Source organism: Stegostoma tigrinum, chromosome 16, assembly GCF_030684315.1.
Source record: "Stegostoma tigrinum isolate sSteTig4 chromosome 16, sSteTig4.hap1, whole genome shotgun sequence".
Lineage (NCBI taxonomy): Eukaryota > Metazoa > Chordata > Chondrichthyes > Orectolobiformes > Stegostomatidae > Stegostoma > Stegostoma tigrinum.
In genome coordinates this window covers 11,184,120-11,202,192 of record NC_081369.1, presented here as the reverse complement: position 1 = coordinate 11,202,192, position 18,073 = coordinate 11,184,120, and the positions used below count along the sequence as shown (strand labels likewise).

Here is an 18,073-nt window from a genome sequence, read left to right as displayed (position 1 = left end):
AAAAAGTAGTAGGTTGTTCTCCTGCATATTTACTTCTGTTTATTGATATGTTTATTGATCATTTTCCTTGTTTGTCAGATCATTGCAGGAGTATGAAGCAGCCAAGAGCAGTGAGGATCTGCCACAAGCAGAGTGAGTCCTTTATCAATCTTCCATTGGCAGAGATACTGGAGAAAAGGAATGGATTAGTATGAGAGATAGGGATATCAAAAGAATGCTTGCCCAGCACAACAAATTGCATGAATGAGGATAGCAAAAGAGGGGATAGAGAGAATAAAATGCTGACACAGAAATGGGCAAATTAATTGTTTAAGAGTGAATGCACACAAGTCAAAGGGAGTGACCAAACATAGCATCCAAAGAATTCATTTAACTATTTGCTACATTTATTAATGACTTAATTAACACAACAGAGAAGGACTGACACAAAGCGCAGAATCTTACCAGTTGTACTAGCTTTGGGGGTGAGGACTGTTTGAAAGATACGTGCTGGGTCTTCTACTCAATGTGCTGCCACATCCAAGCAGCTTTTCTATGGGCAGAGTTAAACTAGCATCAGCAGTTCACCCAGTGACTAATTAATTAGTAGCAACTAAATTTGAAATAAGAAGTGGAGTCAAGCTGAGATTAAATTTTTTTGGATTGTGCATAGGCCCCACAATGTATCAATACCTTAGCAGCTCGGCTATGGTGGCTGCAGAGCAAGAAGGCATTGATCACAGACACAGACATCCAGGCTTCTCTGTAAAAGGAGAGGCGGCAGAGTTGATCAACGACAGAGCTTGCAGTAAGACTCAGTTGATCTGGTAAGGCAGATAGTGTGGCATGATAATATTAAGAGTGAACTGGGAGCACAATCTGTTAGGTAAGTGGGCTGAGTGGAGTATTGTGTTCTATGCCACAAACATAAGCCAAAATAATTGTTATTGTGTAAACATGAGCTTTTGTTTTTATTCACTCATGGGATGATGGGCATTAGTAGCTGGCTAGAAGCCCATTCCTATTTGCTCTTCAGAAGGTGGTGGAGAGCTCCTTTCTTAAATCACTGAAGTCCATGTGGTGTAGGCAAGCCATAATGCCATTATAGAGGGAGTTCCAGGATTTTGACCCAGGAACATTGAATACAAATTTCCAACTGGATAGCGAGTAACTTGGAGAGGAATTTGCAGATGGTGGCTTCAGTATATTGGTTGCCTTTGCCCGTCTAGTTGGTAGTAGTCATGAGTTTGGAAAGTGCTGTCTAAGGAGCCTTGCTGAATTTCTTGTCGATGGTGCATCCTGCTGCCTTTGAGCATTGGTGGCGGAGGGACTGACTGAATGAGTATCTAGTGCTAATCAATCAGGCTGCTTTGTCCTGATGCTGTCAAGTTAAATGATTGTTGTTGGTGCTGCACTCATGCAGGCAAGTGGGGATTATTCTATCACTCTCCTGACTTGTGCCTTGTAAATGATGGACAGGCTTTGAGAGTCAGGAAATGAGTTACTTGCTGCAAGATTCCTAGTCTTTGACCTACTCTTGTAGCCACAGTGCTTGTGTTGATTAGTCAGTTCAGTTTCTGGTCAATGGTAATCTCCAGGATATTAATAATGAGAGATTCAGCGATACCATTGATTGCCAAGTGGTGATGATTAGATTCTTATTTGTGGAAAATGGTCATTGCTTGGCAAATGTTACTTGTGACTCGTCAGCCCAAACCTGGACATTTTCTGGATCTTATTGTATTTGGGCATGGACTGCTTCAGTATTTGAAGAGTCACAGCTGGTCCTGAACATTGTGCAGTCATTAACAAACATCCTGACCTCTGACCTTATGATGAAGGGAATATCATTGATAAGCAGCTAAAGATGGTAGGGCTGAGGACAAGGCGTTTTCCCCTTGGCTCCCATTTACTCCAGTTTTGCTAGAGTTCCTTGATACCACATTCAGTCAAATGCAGTCTTGATATCAAAAGCAATCGCTCTCATCTCACTTCTGAAATTCAACTCTTTTGTCCATGTTTGGAGCAAGGCTATAGTAAGGTCAGGAGCTAAGGGGCCCTGGGAGAACCCAAGCTGAGCAGATTATTGTTAGGCAAGTGCTATCTGATAACATTGTTGATGACACCTTTGATCAGTATTATAAATGCTTTAAAAATTCCTGGTGCCACAAAACTGCAGTTAGGTTTAAGCATCTTTATAATCATGACTACAGGCTTGAGACAGCACACAACACAGTGGGAACTCAGCAATCGCACAAAATCAAACACTGCACAACTGAACACAATGTAGAGCACTGCCCTGAAAGGCACAAGAGGATTTAAGATCTACGTTATCACTTGTTGCTAGACATGAAGAGGAAGAGCATGGCCATCAGCATGTCTAGCCACATGCATTGGAGCACAGCAGCCAGGTCAGCCAAGGAGCACCCTCACTGGAGAGGTATTTGGCCAAAGTTAACTTTTCTTGATCTCTTGAAGCAGCAGAACCACAAAGGGCCTTTACAGATACCTCTGCATGAGGGTATATTCCAACAAGTAATTAGACACCCAGTACTGGTGGCAGGGAAGGTCACAGTTACCTTAAATTTCTAAACTTCAGCATCTGTCAGGCTGCAGCTGTGAGTATTTGTAGGTTATCATTTGGCTTCAGCTATCAGCATAGCACTGGTGACAGATTGTCTGCACATAGAGCTGTCTGATTGGATTGAATTCTCAAGGGATCAGGCAAAGCAGGCACAGAAGCTTGTAGGTTTTGCTTCAATCACTGAGAAATGGCCCCAAAGATTCACTACAATGAAATTCTACCCAAAGATGAGACTACATTATGCACAGGAACATGTAGTTACAAAGACGCAGATCGATTAAATGAGTAGGCTAATCAAGGCAGCTGGGTTTAAACATAGGTGAGTGTAATGTCATCCATTTTGAATCGGGAAAGGATAAATGAGTAATTTTTAAATCATGAAAAATTAAAAACAGTAAAAGCCCAAAGATCTATGTGTTCATGTGCACACATCATTGAAACATGATGGATAGGTTAAAAAGCTTTATGGAGTGCTAACTTCGATAACTAGAGGATTATACATTTTAAAAAAGGACCTTTTTATGCAGTACAGATCTGGATACAGTGCCTTAGAAATTAGTCTTGAAAGGAGTACAGTGTAGATTCACTGGAATATTACCAGAGCTACAGACATTAGACTATGAGGAGAAAGTATACACATTATGCTTGTATTTCTTGGATTTGAAATTAAGTGATGATGTGAGTGAAGTTTTTAAGATTCTGGATACTATTGATGGAGTAGGTAGAAAGTAACAATTTTCCACTGGTGGAGAGCCTACTACAAGGAGACATTATCTTAAATTAGATCCACTTCATTCCAGAGGGGAATTGGGAAACACTTCTTCATGAGAGCAGTAGTGGAAGTATGCTATTTTCTCCCCAAAAAGGCAGTAAGAGATAAAGTTGTCATGGTTTTACAAGACTCATTAGATTAGATTAGATTCCCCACAGTGTGGAAACAGGCCCTTTGGCCCAACAAGTCCACACCGCCCCTTGAAGCATCCCACCCAGACCCATCCCCCTAAAACCCACACACCCCTGAACACTATGGGCAATTTAGCATGACCGATCCACCTAGCCTGCACATCTTTGGACTGTGGGAGGAAACCAGAGCACCCGGAGGAAATCCACGCAGACAGGGGGGGATGTGCAAACTTCGCACAGTTGCCTAAGGTGGGAATCGAACCCGGGTCCCTGGCACTGTGAGGCTGCAGGGCTAACCACTGAGCTACCGTGCCACCCCATTAAAAGATAACTGGTGGTGGTTTAACCTGAGGGTCACCGTGCCTCAGGTAAAGGGAGATGTTGAGCAGGAGAATCCTTCTTGATAACCTCAGTCGGTAAAGCAATTGAAACCACGTTGTTGACACCACTTCACATTGCAAACCTGCTGTTCAGCCAACTGAGCTAACCAAACCCCCCAAAAAGGGATTCTGAAGAAGGGTCACTGGACCTGACACATTAACTCTGATTTTCCTCCACAGATGCTGCCAGCCCTGCTGAGTTTTTCCAGCAATTTCTGTTTTTGCTCTTGTTCCCAATAAAAAGGCAGTAGAAGTTAGCTCCATTAACAATTATAAATCTGAATGAATAGCTTTTTGCTGGTCAAGGAGATACTAGGATATGTGAATGGAGTTAAGATTCAAATCAGCTATAATTTTACTACATTATAGAACAGGCCTGAGAGATAAATGAACTACTTCTATTCTTTGAAGAACAGATCAAATCAGAAGAGAGAGAACAAGTAAATGCCAAAACAAATGAAAGAAAGTGGAAAATGTGAAAATGAGAAATTGGCACTATAAAGTGAAAAAGCATTTGAGATCAGATAAGAAAGAGATCATTTAGTATACCAAGGAAAGTACATGTTAGTGATAACTGAGATTTCCAAATTCTGGTTCATTCTTTAAATCCGGTATTTCAATCCTCTGTCTATTCTCAAAACTGCCCAATTTTAATTTCATTGTAAATAAAGTGAATTTATTGTGAGTGATTGATCACAGCACTATTTTTGCTTTTTACACTGCTGTTTGCTGCTATATATTGAAAGCATTTTTGTCAACATCTATCAAAACTATGTAGATCTCATAATATTTATGATGGTTTGCTATGTTAGACTGGACACCTATGACATATTTTTTATCTGTCAGACCAATGCTGAAACGTGAAGAAGACCAGAGCAATAAAGAACCATCTCCAGCAGCGTGAGTCTTCTACTTCTTGGCTGAAGGAGAAAGTCAGAGGAACATGGCAGAGTTTGAGAGAGTGAATGAATGAGAAACAGATGAGGATCTTGAAAGAATGATTTTATGCATTTGTGTTGAAGTAGGAGAGGAAGGGAAAATAGTTTTTGTGGTATGATGAGATAGAATAGCAAAGATAGAGTAAGTGAGATGGAAAGGAAATCCTAATGGCAGTGAAAAGGTCAAACAGTCAAAGAGATATACAGCATGGAAGCAGACCCTTCGGTCCAACTCGTCCATGCCGACCAGATATCCTAAAAAATATAGTCCCATTTAGCAGCATTTGGCCTATATCCCTCTAAACCCTTCCTATGCATATAACCATCCGTATGCCTTTTAAATATTCTAATCATACCACCCTCCACCACTTCCTCTGTCACCTCATTCCATACATACACCACTCTCTGTGTGAAAAAGTTGCCCCTAGGTCCCTTTTAAATCTTGCCCCTCTAAACTTATGCCATCTAGTTTTGGGCTGCTGCCTCTAGGGAAAAGACCTTGACTATTCACCCTATCTATGTTCCTCAAGATTTTATTAACCTCTATAAGGTCACCCCTCAGCCTCCGACACTCCAGGGGAAATAGTCCCAGCCTATTCAGCCTCTCCCGGTAGCTGAAACCCTCCAACTCTGGCAACATCCTTGTAAATCTTTTCTGAATCCTTTCAAGTTTCACAACACCCTTTCTATAGCAGGGAGACCAGAATTGAACGCAGTATTCCAAAAGTGACCTAACACTGGCCTGTATAGCCACAACATGACCTCCCAACTCCTATACTCAATGCACTGACTAATAAAGGAAAGCATTCCAAATGCCTTCTTCACCATCCTATCTACCTGTGACTTCACTTTCAAAGAAATGTGAACCTGCACTTCAAGGTCTCTTTGTTCAATCACATTCCTAAGGACCTTACCATTAAGTGTATAAATCCTGCCCTGATTTGCCTTTCCAAATGCACCACCTCTCATTTATTAAAATTAAACTCCATTTGCCACTCTTCAGCCCATTGGCCTATTTGTCAAGTTCCTGTTATACTCTGAGGTAACCTTCATCACTGCGCACTCTACCTCCAATTTTGGTGTCATCTCCAAACTTACTAACTATGTCTCCTGCATTCACATCCAAATAGTTTATATCAATGACAAAAAGCAGTGGAACCAGCACCGACCCTTGTGGAACACTGCTGGTCGTAGGCCTCCAGTCTGAAAAGCAAGCCTCCCCCACCACCACCCTCTGTCTTCTACCCTTGAGTCAGTTCTGTATCCGCATAGTTAGTTCTCCCTCTATTCCATGTGATCTGACCTTGCAAACCAGTCTACCATGAGGAAACTTGTCAAATGCCTTACTGAAGTCCACATAGATCACGTCCAGCATGCTGCCTTTATCAGTCCTCTTCATTATTTCTGTAGCTCAGTGGTTAGATCACGGGCCTTGTAAACCAGGGGTTGTGACTTCAAGTCTCCCTGGGGTCTTTGGTAATGGGCGGCATGGTGGCTCAGTGGTTAGCACTGCAGTCTCACAGCGCCAGGGACCCGGGTTCAATTCCAGCCTCGGGTAACTGTCTGTGCAGAGTTTGCGCATTCTCTCCATGTCTGCGTGGATTTTCTCCGGGTGCTCTGGTTTCCTCCCATAGTCCAAAGATGTGCAGGCTAGGTGGATTGGCCATGCTAAATTGCCCATAGTGTTCAGGGGTGTGTGGGTTATAGGGGAATGGGTCTGGGTGGGATGCTGCAAGAGGCGGTGTGGACTTGTGCCGAAGGGCCTGTTTCCACACTGTAGGGAATCTAATTTAATCTAATCTTCAAAAAGCTCAAGTTAGTGAAACATGATTTCTCATGCACAAAGCCACATTGACCAATCCTAATTGGTCCTCAGCTTTCCAAATACACGTAAATCATGTCCCTCAGGACGCCCTCCAACAACTTGCCCACTGCTCATGTTAGGCTCATCGGTCTATAGTTCCCTGTCTTTTCCTTACCAGCTTTCTTAAATAGTGGCCCGATGTTAGGCAACCTCCAACCTTCTGGCACCAAACCTGTGGCTATCAGTGATACAAATATCTCAGCAAGGGGCCCAGCAATCACTTCCTTAGTTTCCCACAGAGCTCTAGAAATCATCTAGATTTATCCACCTGTCTGCATTTAAAGAAGTCCAGCACCTCCTCCTCTGCAATATGGCCATTTTTCACGATGTCACTATTTATTTTTCCAAGTTCTCTATCTTCCATGTCCTTCCCTACAGTAAATAATGATGCAGAATACTCGGTTAGTATCTCCTGTGAGAAGGATGTTGATAATAAAGGACAGACTGTGACCAAAGAATGATCAACAATCTGACACTGGTATAAAATTATCTGATTTCATTTTGCTGGACAATATGATCTACTTATAATTTACTGAATGTTTCTCGGTAGGTTTTTGTTTTGTTGAATAATTTACAGAATGTGATGTGTATTGCTGTCCATAATGCCTGCTGTGAATCTCTTCGTAATGCGTGCGAAGGCTGCGAAGTGTTAATGTCTCGTGTGTTCATAGCAGTGTTAAATGCAGTTTTGCAATATGGGAGAGTAAGTTGATGCAAAGGGTTCGGCCGTCTTCCCCTCTCTCTCTCTCTCTCGCAGACAGGGAGCTCCTGAGCCTCCCGTCTCCTGGCGACTCCTGCCGCTTGCGTTCGGTCTCCTAGCAACGATAGCCGGGCAGGAGCTGTCCGCTGGCAGTGGTGCTGACCGGACGGAGACTCGGGGAGAGTCACTTACTGCGGTCACCCTGCAAAACACAAGGAAAATCCCGCATTTCTGCAGCAGCCAGCAGGCCTCGGTCACCGAGCTTCACGAGAAGCTGCAAAATGCAAACAAAAAGAAAAATAGCCTTTGATTTAATGGAGATCTCATCCGGAGGGCAGTAATGTAAATCAAGCACCTCAGCAGAAAGTTCGCTGCCTTATGTTGAGGAGCACTTTTATTTGAAAGAGAATTTCGTTCCCGAAAGCATTAAAGCAGCAATCGGAATATTTTCCGTCGATTTGGCGGAAGTAGATTTTTATCTGTCATTGCGTGCGTGGAATCTAGGGACGAAAATCTTCATCTCTGCACGACCAGAATGGGTTGTTCTGGTAAGAAGTGAATATAAGAGCAGAGTTCACTCTGCGCCTTTTTATGCCAATCTGTTAGGTAGACTTTAAACTGCTGTTGATTTGTCACGGATTTTTGTGGATATTCCGTCAGTTTTAGGATTTATCCAAATTTAACCCCCTTAAATATTCCTTGCTGACGATGCATATCCCCTACTTTACCCTAACGTTCTAACCCATTTTGAAAATCTAGCCCAGGTTTCATCATGCTGTGGTGGCAATAAGAATCTCATAGCAGAGTCATTATTGACATTTAAGCGACTGCTGGACATGCACATGGACAGCAGTGAATTGAGGGGAATGTAGGTTAGGTTACTTTATTTTTGGATTATGATTATTCCATGGCACAACATCGTGGGCCGAAGGGCCTGTACTGTGCTTACTTTTCTATGTTCTATAAGTATCCTAGCACACGACCAGGAGCTCAACATGTTTTTAATATGCATCTGCTTGAATCCTGCCCAATGCCAAATGTTCCAGGGCTTTCAATGAAACCTTCAACATTTTATGCATCAGGCTCCCTTTGCTACCTTTGCAATTGTCTCTCAGCATCTTAAACTTATCCACTTGCCTAATTGTCAGGGATAGTTCCCTCCTCACAACTAAAAGCCCTGCTCCCATCTTAAAAGCTAGTGAGTGATTTCCATTGGGTTCAGGCAGGAGTCTGAATTGAACATGAAAGACTTTAACTCCCAGACCTCATGTATTTATTTCTTCCATGGTTGGAGTACATGAAAATAATGTGCAGGACAACACCAGCTGTTGAAACGATCAACCCTGTCCCTAATTCTTAAGTTTAATGGAGATTTTTTATCCAGCAGAAGGCATGTAATCCACAGAAAAGGCAGGAAAAAGAAAGTAAACATGACCAACAAGGAAAAAAAATCTGGATAATCCTTTTCTAGCTCTCCCCACCTTCCAACACAGATGATCGCTTGGCCTGCTGTGTTCATCCAGCCCCACACTTTGTTGTCTTGGATTCTCCAGCATCTGCAGTTCGCATTATCTCTGATCAAAACATCTGATCACATATCCAATGATTATATTAACTTTCAAACTGCTTACATTTCCATGTTTGGTAGATGTCTGTGAAATTCTTAGCAAAATTGTCTTTTCTCTGAAATGAAAAGAGAACTTGCTGGAAAATCTAAGAAGTTCTGAAAAGGGGTCACTGGACCCAAAATGTTAACTTTGCTTTCTCTCAACACATGCTGCCAGACCTGTGGAGTTTTTCCACAATTTTTGTTTTTATTTCTGCTTTTCGGTGGTGAAGTTGGAGAATCTACACCACTCCTTTTTGTATTTTGTAGTAATGTGACTGCCATCTGCCCAGTGGAGAGTGACCAGACTGTGCCACCAATGCCCGATGAAGAAGCCTCTGAAGATCAAGTATTGGCAGCAGTTGAGACCAGCCCCTCTCAACAGGTAAATATTACACTTGGCCAACATGTACAGGATCATAGCATTACTCTGAAAGAAACAATCCAATAGTGAAAAGAATTGTGTGGATAAAGTCTTTTTTTCAGATCTGTTAGTAAATCTCGTGTGATGTATCTTAGAGTAAATCAGAGAATATCATCTTTTATAAAGGAGAGGGGAATTATACAAAGCAACACATAATGATATGATATACAAATCACATCCAAACTTCAAAACTACGCACCAGGTATTCACAATTTGTATGTATCAATTCATCTCAAACAAAAAAGAAATTTGACATAAACTAGCTTTGTACAGATAGCAGAAAATCAATCATTCACATATTTCATTATTCACATTTTTATTTTTCAATGAAGGAAAAGGAGATTTTGAAGAGTGAGTTGGAAGAAGAAGGTGAGTGCTTCAAATGCATCTGCATTTTGTTGGAAAGGGTTGTTGCTTTTTTATGGTTTTAGAGCTACTTGGTTATTCAGATACTGTGAAGGAAGATTTTCTCTGAATGATGTGGCTAATGTTCTTTACAAACTCTGAATTTGACAGCATCCAATGTATAGATAAATCTTTCCTTCCATTATCTCACCTTGACATTGAAAAAAAAGGCAAGGGTACTTCTGAAAAACTTTTAAAAGACTTTTAAAAACTTGTAAAAATAACTTTTGTAATCACAACATGAATGCTGTGTACTGTTCAAGTGATTCTTCTTAGATTTTTGAAGCTATTTTTAGTATTGGAAGTTGTATTACTGACATGGAATACTGGATACTCTTATTAAGATGGTTATTTTCTGATAAACTCACCATCTGCTTTATTAAAAAAACTCCATCAGGTTACCATTCTTACATATACTTTATAATGCAAGGAAAAAAATAAACAATTACATTTTACAATGCTGCCCTAGTGCAGTGGCTAAGAAAGATTTTACATTTATGATTTTTATATTAAGTTGAGGAGAAACATGAACCAAAACTTCATCTCTGAAAACAAGTGTAATTTTGGGCACTACCTGGATAGCTAATTGTGCCCAAGACTCAAACATTATCTTCTGATCTACAATAATTCATTTGAAATTCAATTGACATTCAGATCTGTCATATTTATATCTGTCATATCTGTTTCAGTTACTATAATTATATGAGTGGAACTCTGCTTAAGGTCTAACTCCACAGATGTAAAGGTGTTAACATCACTGTGACAATTTTGTGTATTTAAATCTTTTCTGTAGCATATTGTCCAGCAAAGAGAATGTCAACGTTTCCTTGGGTGTAAAGTGTGTAAATATTCACAATAAGTAAACTGTTTTAAAGAACATATAATCCGTATGACAGGAGGAAGAACAATGAAACATGTTTGAGCACTATTTGCATCAAGATTACAAAATATATAAATTTGCAAAACATAATTATAGGAAGATTTTATAACTCCAGTATCAAGGGTACAGACACAGCATGGAATAAATAAAACAAAAGTTTGTAAGAATATGCCATATTGTGTGCAGGACATTTACTGCTGAGCTGTATGAAACAACCTACATTGAAGTACATAGTACAGTCTGAAATACAACTATACAATAAATTTCATGATGGAGTGAGTGATACAGGGCACTAGCCTCTGTACATTTGGTGGGAAAAGTGATGGGAGTGGGAAGAGACCCAACAGCGTATCATTTGTCATACAAGCTGAGGTGGGTCAAGTGAGTAGGCACCAGGGATACCAAACTAGTGCTAAAGAGCTAAACCTCAGCCTTAAATGTTTCTTCATGAACTCAAAATCTCAGTAATGATTTCAGCTCAGTAAGGACTTGTTTACATGGCTATGACTGGAGTCTGCCAGTTTAAGGGCCTGTAATAAGTTTTTTAAAGTGGTTTTATAAGGTCTGATTGTTTATTTGGGCAGAATTAGGATTAGTAGATAGGAATTAATATTGAGTTCAACATATTCAAATTGTGAACCCACTCCCGCTCCTTCCTGTTCTTTTAGCTTCACTTGTTATATTCTCTGTCGCCATGTCGTCTCTCCCCTCCCCACACCTCAGTGAGACAGTCTGTACTTTCCAGTCTGGCAATTAGACACACCATTGTTCTACCATTCTCAAATTCCAATCACTTAATCTGAACTATCAACATCTTTCTCTGCCAGCATTCCACCCTCCAACCCAGCCCCTCCATTAAATGCTGTCACCTTCCACAGTTCACATCAGCTCTGATGAAGAGTCTTCTAGACTCAAAACGTTGGCTTGTTCTCTCTCCATGCATGCTGCCTCACTCACTGTGATCTCCCAGAATTTTGTGTTTTTTAGTAAATTTCAGATTCCTTTCAAGGGGAACATGAATCTTTTTGTTTGACTAACAGTTTTGAAAGCTCAAAAGAGGGAACATTTTCCTTTAAAGGAAATTTTAACAGTTTAACTGTTCAAAAAATTCAGGAGCATTCCAAAGATTTGCCAGTGTTATCATAAAATTTGTGAGCTGGATACTGGGAGAATGGCTAAGTGGGAGATGATGTATTGGAGGTGTGAGAAATATGGAGCGGATATGGGGGTGGGTAGTGAGTGGGGTTGATGTGGTGAAGGACAAAAAGACTAACAATCATAAATAAAACCAGATCCATATCCTAAAAATCAGAGACAAAATTTGTGTGTGAATGGGCTGACTTTTGAAGTGCGTTATCAGTGTAGCTTTGGATGAGATGTGTAGAGGAGTCTTAAATACATGCACAGGATGTGTGATGAGTATGTCATAACTGCATATTGTGGTAAAGCCAGTATTGATCTATATACAGTTCTGTAGCCTAGGCTGTATAATTTAGACTCTTTGGACTTAATACTTAAATCTGTTTTTGCTTTTTAGTTACAGATACCCTCCTTACTGCTTGAGTCATATTTCTACATGTGCCTAGTAACTGCTATCATGCCTAAACGAAGTAAAGACTTAGAGTTAGTCCATCTTGTTCGTGACATGCCGCTGACACCCAGAAGTTCCACCCCTAATTCCCAGTATGCTTTAGATTTACCCAATGTGCCCAGCTACTGCAGTTCCAGCTCTCGGTTATCTCCACTTAGCCATAGGAAACAAGCATCTGGGGTCATAAACCCTAACTTCTTGACTGAGGAATGGTCTCCATTGCATCATATAGGTGAACATAATGTCCGTTATGTTTTGTGATTGCTTTATGTTTTGTAATTTGTATATTAGTCTGTTTGTTCTCAGTGAATGTCTGATATTGTATATTTTAAGACCTGTCTGTGTGTAGTTTCAATCTTCTTTTTGTAAAGCAGTTACAGTCGATATCTTAAATGCTTTCACAAAATAATCTTTGGACTACCATCAAAGCTACCTGTATTCAATTCGGTGCCCCATACTGACCTCTATTAATTTCCCTGAAACCTGAAGTCCAATTAGCATTCACCTCAGATATTTCTGGAGGATTAAATTACTTCACATTGCAAGAACAAGATTTACAAAAGCAGATTTAAATAAGAACAAAGGAGCAGGATTAGCCCCTTGCAAGCTTGCTTCACCACTCAATTAGATCATGAATGACAAGTATCTGATCTCCAACTATCTGTCTTTGTTGCATAACTCATTAATGTCTTTGGCTAACAAAAACCTATCAAATTCAGCTTTGAAACTTTCAATTGACTACTTGCCTCAGCGACTTTTAAGAGGAAATACACTTCTGGTTTTTGGCTACCCTTTTTTGAGAAGAAGTACTTCCTGACATCATCTCTGAACAGTCTGGCTCTAATTTTAAGGTTATGTCCTCTTTCTCTGGACTCTCACTCACCAGAGGAAGTGATTTCTATCTACCATATCAACTCTTAATCATCTTATACGTTGATGAGATCACTCTAACATTTCTATATTTAAATGTGTACATACCTGTCCTCATTACTTAAGCCTTTAGCCTCTCAGAAATCTCTGCAAAACTGTGAATCTATTCAAGAAAATGACTATGCATTAATTTTCTGATAAACAAATCTTACACCACAATAGTTTTGCACCATGCCTGGATGACATGGTAGCAGGAAATCCTTATTGACTGAGAAGCAGAGGTTGGAAGATATTTAGAGTGATGGATGTTTTGCTACCTTACACTTTGCTTTCGCACCAGGTCAATAAGTTAATTATGTATCCATTTCACTTTTTACTTTTTTTCCAGCATTTGACTAGAGTGTTTATTTCACTAATGTCCCACTTTCCTTTGGTACCAAATAAAGATGCCACAAACAGAAATCTAAAATAAAAACAAAAAAAAAATTGGAAAATATGCAACATCTCAAGAGAAGTCTGCGGACAGAGAAATGAAATGAATGGATCTGAATAGAGTAGGTGCAAAAGAGATCAAAACAGTTGAAGAGGCGGGCTAGGCTAGCGTGAAAAGATACTGCCAAACTTAATAGCATAATTTCATTGTCACTTTTGCTTCATTTCACACCTGAACAGGCTGAAAGCCTGACCAGTTTCCAAGAGGGAAAACAATGGCAGAAGACCTTAATGTGGAGGTGCCGGTGCTTGTCTGGGGTGGACAAAGTCAGAAGTCACACGACACCGGGATATGGTCCAATGGGTTTATTTGAAATCACAAGCTTTCAGAGCATTGGCCCTTTGTCAGGTGAAATGAGGGAGAAGCACACGGAACACAGAATTTATGGGCAGAGAGCTCAAAAGATCAAAAGATTACTTATTATTTCGCCTGTACCCTCATCAGGTGACTCTTATACCAATCATGCTATTCCAGTCATTTAGTTTGTCTCCAGCACCACCTTATTTTTAATTTTTCATAATTATCTCCCTGCATGATTTAATAGGTCATCCCTACCCTTGTTATTCAATAGTTGACGCTTTACTCACGCCGTTTAACACTTTTGAGCACCTGAAGAAACTTATTATTTAACACTTTACTCACAACGTTCGAATGACCTATTGATCTCTCTGCCCATAAATTCTGTGCTCTGAGGGCTTCTCTCCCACTTCACCTGAAGAAGGGACTACGCTCCAAAAGCTTGTGATTTCACATAAACCTGTTGGAGTATAACCTGGTAACATGTGACATCTGACAGAATGTCTTAGGCAGTTTCCCATTGAAAAGCTAAAATAGTGAGTTATCATTGCAAATTCACAGCAGTTATAATGAGAACATACATACTGGACAAAGCGTTCTTAATCTGCAGTTAACTAAAGATTATCGCCCAGATGTCTTCTGTGGTGTGAAGATTAAATTAAGTACTGGCTTTGAATCCCTCCAGAATTTTTAGTATGATGTTAATAAGTTGAGGTCACCATATTTATACCAGTTCCACAATGTCACACTCCCAGAATAAATTATCTTCACAGACTTGTATTTTGGGGGTGCAATGACTGAGTACCCATATTGGAATAAGTATCTGACTGGTATTTATCAGGTTCTCTGGTCAATATTTAATCTCTATTTTATCTGCCTTTTTACTCTGTCAGATCCTCACACAACCTCATGGCCCTCGGTCAACATTGAAGATGTGGATTCTGAAAGCGTTAATTTAACACCGAAGAATGGCAAGTTGCCACCAGCTAAAGTACCCTCTTCTCCATACAAGAACCAGACACTTACAGTGCCAGGTGTCTCCATGTCAGCACAAAGGTATGAGCAGAAACTCAGGTCAATGAGTAAAGTTAGCTGGGTTACACTATTGAAAGTGTGTTGTGCACTCACTAGTGAGTTCTGTCCTGAAATTCCTTCTGTTTCTCCAGAATGTGGATTTGCACTGTCAATGCAGATGACTTACAGAAGAGATTAATGGAGGTTGGACGCAAACTGAGCAGGGATAGGCAAAATTCAAGTAAAGCCAAGGAGGTGATTGTGGCAAGTAAAGGAAGGCAATTCAGGGCAGAGAGTTTCCCATGTTAATTTGCCTACAATGTACTGCACATAAAGAATACAGAAATTAGAAAAAGAAATAAGATCACAGAATAGAGATAATGGGAACTGCAGATCCTCCCACCTCAAGCCGCACCTCCATTTCCCACCTAGTAACCTCATCCTGCCTCCTTGACTTGTCCGTCCTCCCCGGACTGACCTATCCCCTCCCTGTCTCCCCTCCCATACACTCCTCTCCACCTATCTTCTCCTCTATCCATCTTTGGTCCGCCTCCCCATCTCTCCCTATTTATTTCAGAACCCTCTCCTCATCCCCCTCTCTGATGAAGGGTCTAGGCCCGAAACATCAGCTTTTGTGCTCCTAAGATGCTGCTTGGCCTGCTGTGTTCATCCAAGATCACAGAATATCCTGCTAAATCAAGAACAAAAACACAGTTGCTGGAAAAGCTCAGCAGGTCTGGCAGCATCTGTGAAGTAGAAAACAGAGTTAACGTTTTGGGTCCAGTGACCCTTCCTCAGAACTGATGGTGGCCAGAAAAATGTGATCAGAGATAATGGGAACTGCAGATGCTGGAGAATCCGAGACAACTAAGTGTGGAGCTGGATGAACACAGCAGGCCAAGCAGCATCTTAGGAGCACAAAAGCTGATGTTTCGGGCCTAGACCCTTCATCAGAAAACTGGGATGGAGAGACGATGGGGATTGGGCAGCGCCATAATGATGCCATTCATAGGTTGCAGGAACAGCAACTCATATTCCGCTTGGGAACCCTGCAACACCATGGTATCAATGTGGATTTCACAAGCTTCAAAATCTCCCCTCTCTCCACTGCATTGAAAAGCCAGCCCAGCTCGTCCCCGCCCCCTAACCTGTTCTTCCTCTCACCTATTCCCTGCTCCTACCTCAAGCCGTACCTCCATTTCCTATCTACTAACCTCATCCCGCCCCCTTGACTAGTCCGTCCTCCCTGGACTGACCTATCCCCTCCCTATCTCCCCACCTATACTCTCCTTTCCACCTATCTTCTCCTCTATCCATCTTCGGTCCGCCTCCCCCTCTCTCCCTATTTATTCCAGTTCCCTCTCACCCTCCCCCATCTCTGATGAAGGGTCTAGGCCTGAAATGTCAGCTTTTGTGCTCCGAAGATGCTGCTTGGCCTGCTGTGTTCATCCAGCTCCACACTTTGTTATCTGTGGCTGGGATAACGTCAATTTATATGCAGAAAGTAGGGAGGTGGGTGGGAGTAAATGATAAGATAGAGCCCAAAGAGAGAGGAGGACAGTTGGACAGACAAAGGAGTTGCTAATGACTTTGTCGGTCCAACTGTCCTTCTCTGTCTTTGGGCTCTATCCTATTGTTTACTCCCTACCTCACCCACCTCCCTATTTTTTCATCTAAACTGAAGTTTTCCCAGCCACTATCAGTTCTGAAGAAGGGTCAATGGACCCGAAATATTAACTCTTTTTTGCTCCTTCACAGATGCTGCCAGACCTGCTGAGCTTTTACAGCAACTTTGTTTTTATTTTGATTTATAGCATCCGCAGTCCTTTGGTTTTTATCCTGCTAAATCAGTTTAGTTCGATTTGTGTTGAAGCTATAAAGCAGGAAATTGATTGGTATGAGGATACATCTTTTGTTTTGCAGAAGAACTCATCTGCTATGAAGCTTTCTAATAATCACATACTAATGCTGAGGTATAGACATTGGAAGAATGTTCGAATAATATTGGTTTACAGAGAAGGAAATAAACCAGCAAACGGAAACTTTAGAAGGAATCTGAATATTATCATTGACTCATGACCAAAGTGGGCAATTTTCCAACTTGATCTGGTTAAGGGACCATTAATATTTTAGAGAGAAATATGAGCACTCAAGGAACAAGTGAAAGGCACTATGCCACAAGCTTCATGTTTTTAAAACAAAAACAAACTTTTCTGTCTATAAGATAACAAAGTGTGGGGCTGGATGAACACAGCAGGCCAAGCAGCATCTTAGGAGCACAAAAGCTGAATTTTCTGGCCTAGACCCTTCATCAGAAAAGGGGGATGCGGAGAGGATTCTGAAATAAATAGGGAGAGAGGTGGAAGCAGACTGAAGATGGATAGAGGAGAAGATAGGTGGAGAGGACAGTATGGGTGGGCAGTAGGGAGGGGATAGGTCAGTCTGGGGAGGATGGACAGATCAAGGGGGTGGGATGAGGTTAGTAGGTAGGAAATGGAGGAGGGGATAGGTGAGAGGAAGAACAGGTTAGGCAGGCAGGGACAAGCCGGGCTGGTTTTGAGGTGCAGTGGGGCGAGGGGAGATCTTGAAGCTTGTGAAATCCACATTGATTCCATTGGGCTGCAGGGTTCCCAAAGAGAATATGAGTTGCTGTTCCTGCAACCTACGGGTGGCATCATTATGGCACTGCAGGAGGCCCAGGATGGACATACTGTCTAAGGAATGGGAGGGGCAGTTGAAATGGTTCGCGACTGGGAGGTGCAGTTGTTTACTGTGAACCGAGCGTAGGTGTTCTGCAAAGCATCACTTTGTTATCTTGGAGTCCCCAAGCCTCCGCTTGGTTTCCCCAATGTAGAAGAAGCCACACCGGGTACAATGGATACAGTATACCACATTGGCAGATGTGCAGGTGAACATCTGCTTAATATGGAAAGTCATCTTGGGGCCTGGGATGGGGGTGAGGGAGGAGGTGTGGGGGCAGGTGTAGCACTTCCTGCAGTTGCAGGGGATAGTGTCTGGTGTGGTGGGGTTGGAGGGGAGTGTGGAGCGGACAACGGAGTCGCGGAGAGAGTGGTCTCTCCGGAAGGCAAACAAAGGCAGGGTGGGAAAAATGTCTTTAGTGATGGGGTTGGAAAATCTGAAATTA

At 41.5% G+C, this 18,073-nt stretch overlaps 1 protein-coding gene across 9 annotated transcripts in view; it reads left to right on the top strand.

Moving 5' to 3' along the window:
* LOC125459854 (cyclic nucleotide-gated cation channel beta-3-like) overlaps window positions 1-18,073 on the top strand; it is a 189,249-nt gene that overhangs the window by 90,685 nt on the left and 80,491 nt on the right. For 6 of the 9 annotated variants that reach the window (XM_048546802.1, XM_048546800.1, XM_048546806.1 and 3 more), the window contains 5 exons: window positions 79-132; window positions 4,693-4,746; window positions 9,225-9,339; window positions 9,711-9,747; window positions 14,808-14,970. In XM_048546802.1, coding sequence (XP_048402759.1) covers window positions 79-132; window positions 4,693-4,746; window positions 9,225-9,339; window positions 9,711-9,747; window positions 14,808-14,970 — 423 coding nt within the window. The remainder of the gene's footprint in view (window positions 1-78; window positions 133-4,692; window positions 4,747-9,224; window positions 9,340-9,710; window positions 9,748-14,807; window positions 14,971-18,073) is intronic. The other 3 variants (XM_048546807.1, XM_048546804.1, XM_048546808.1) reach the window with 2 other exon arrangements.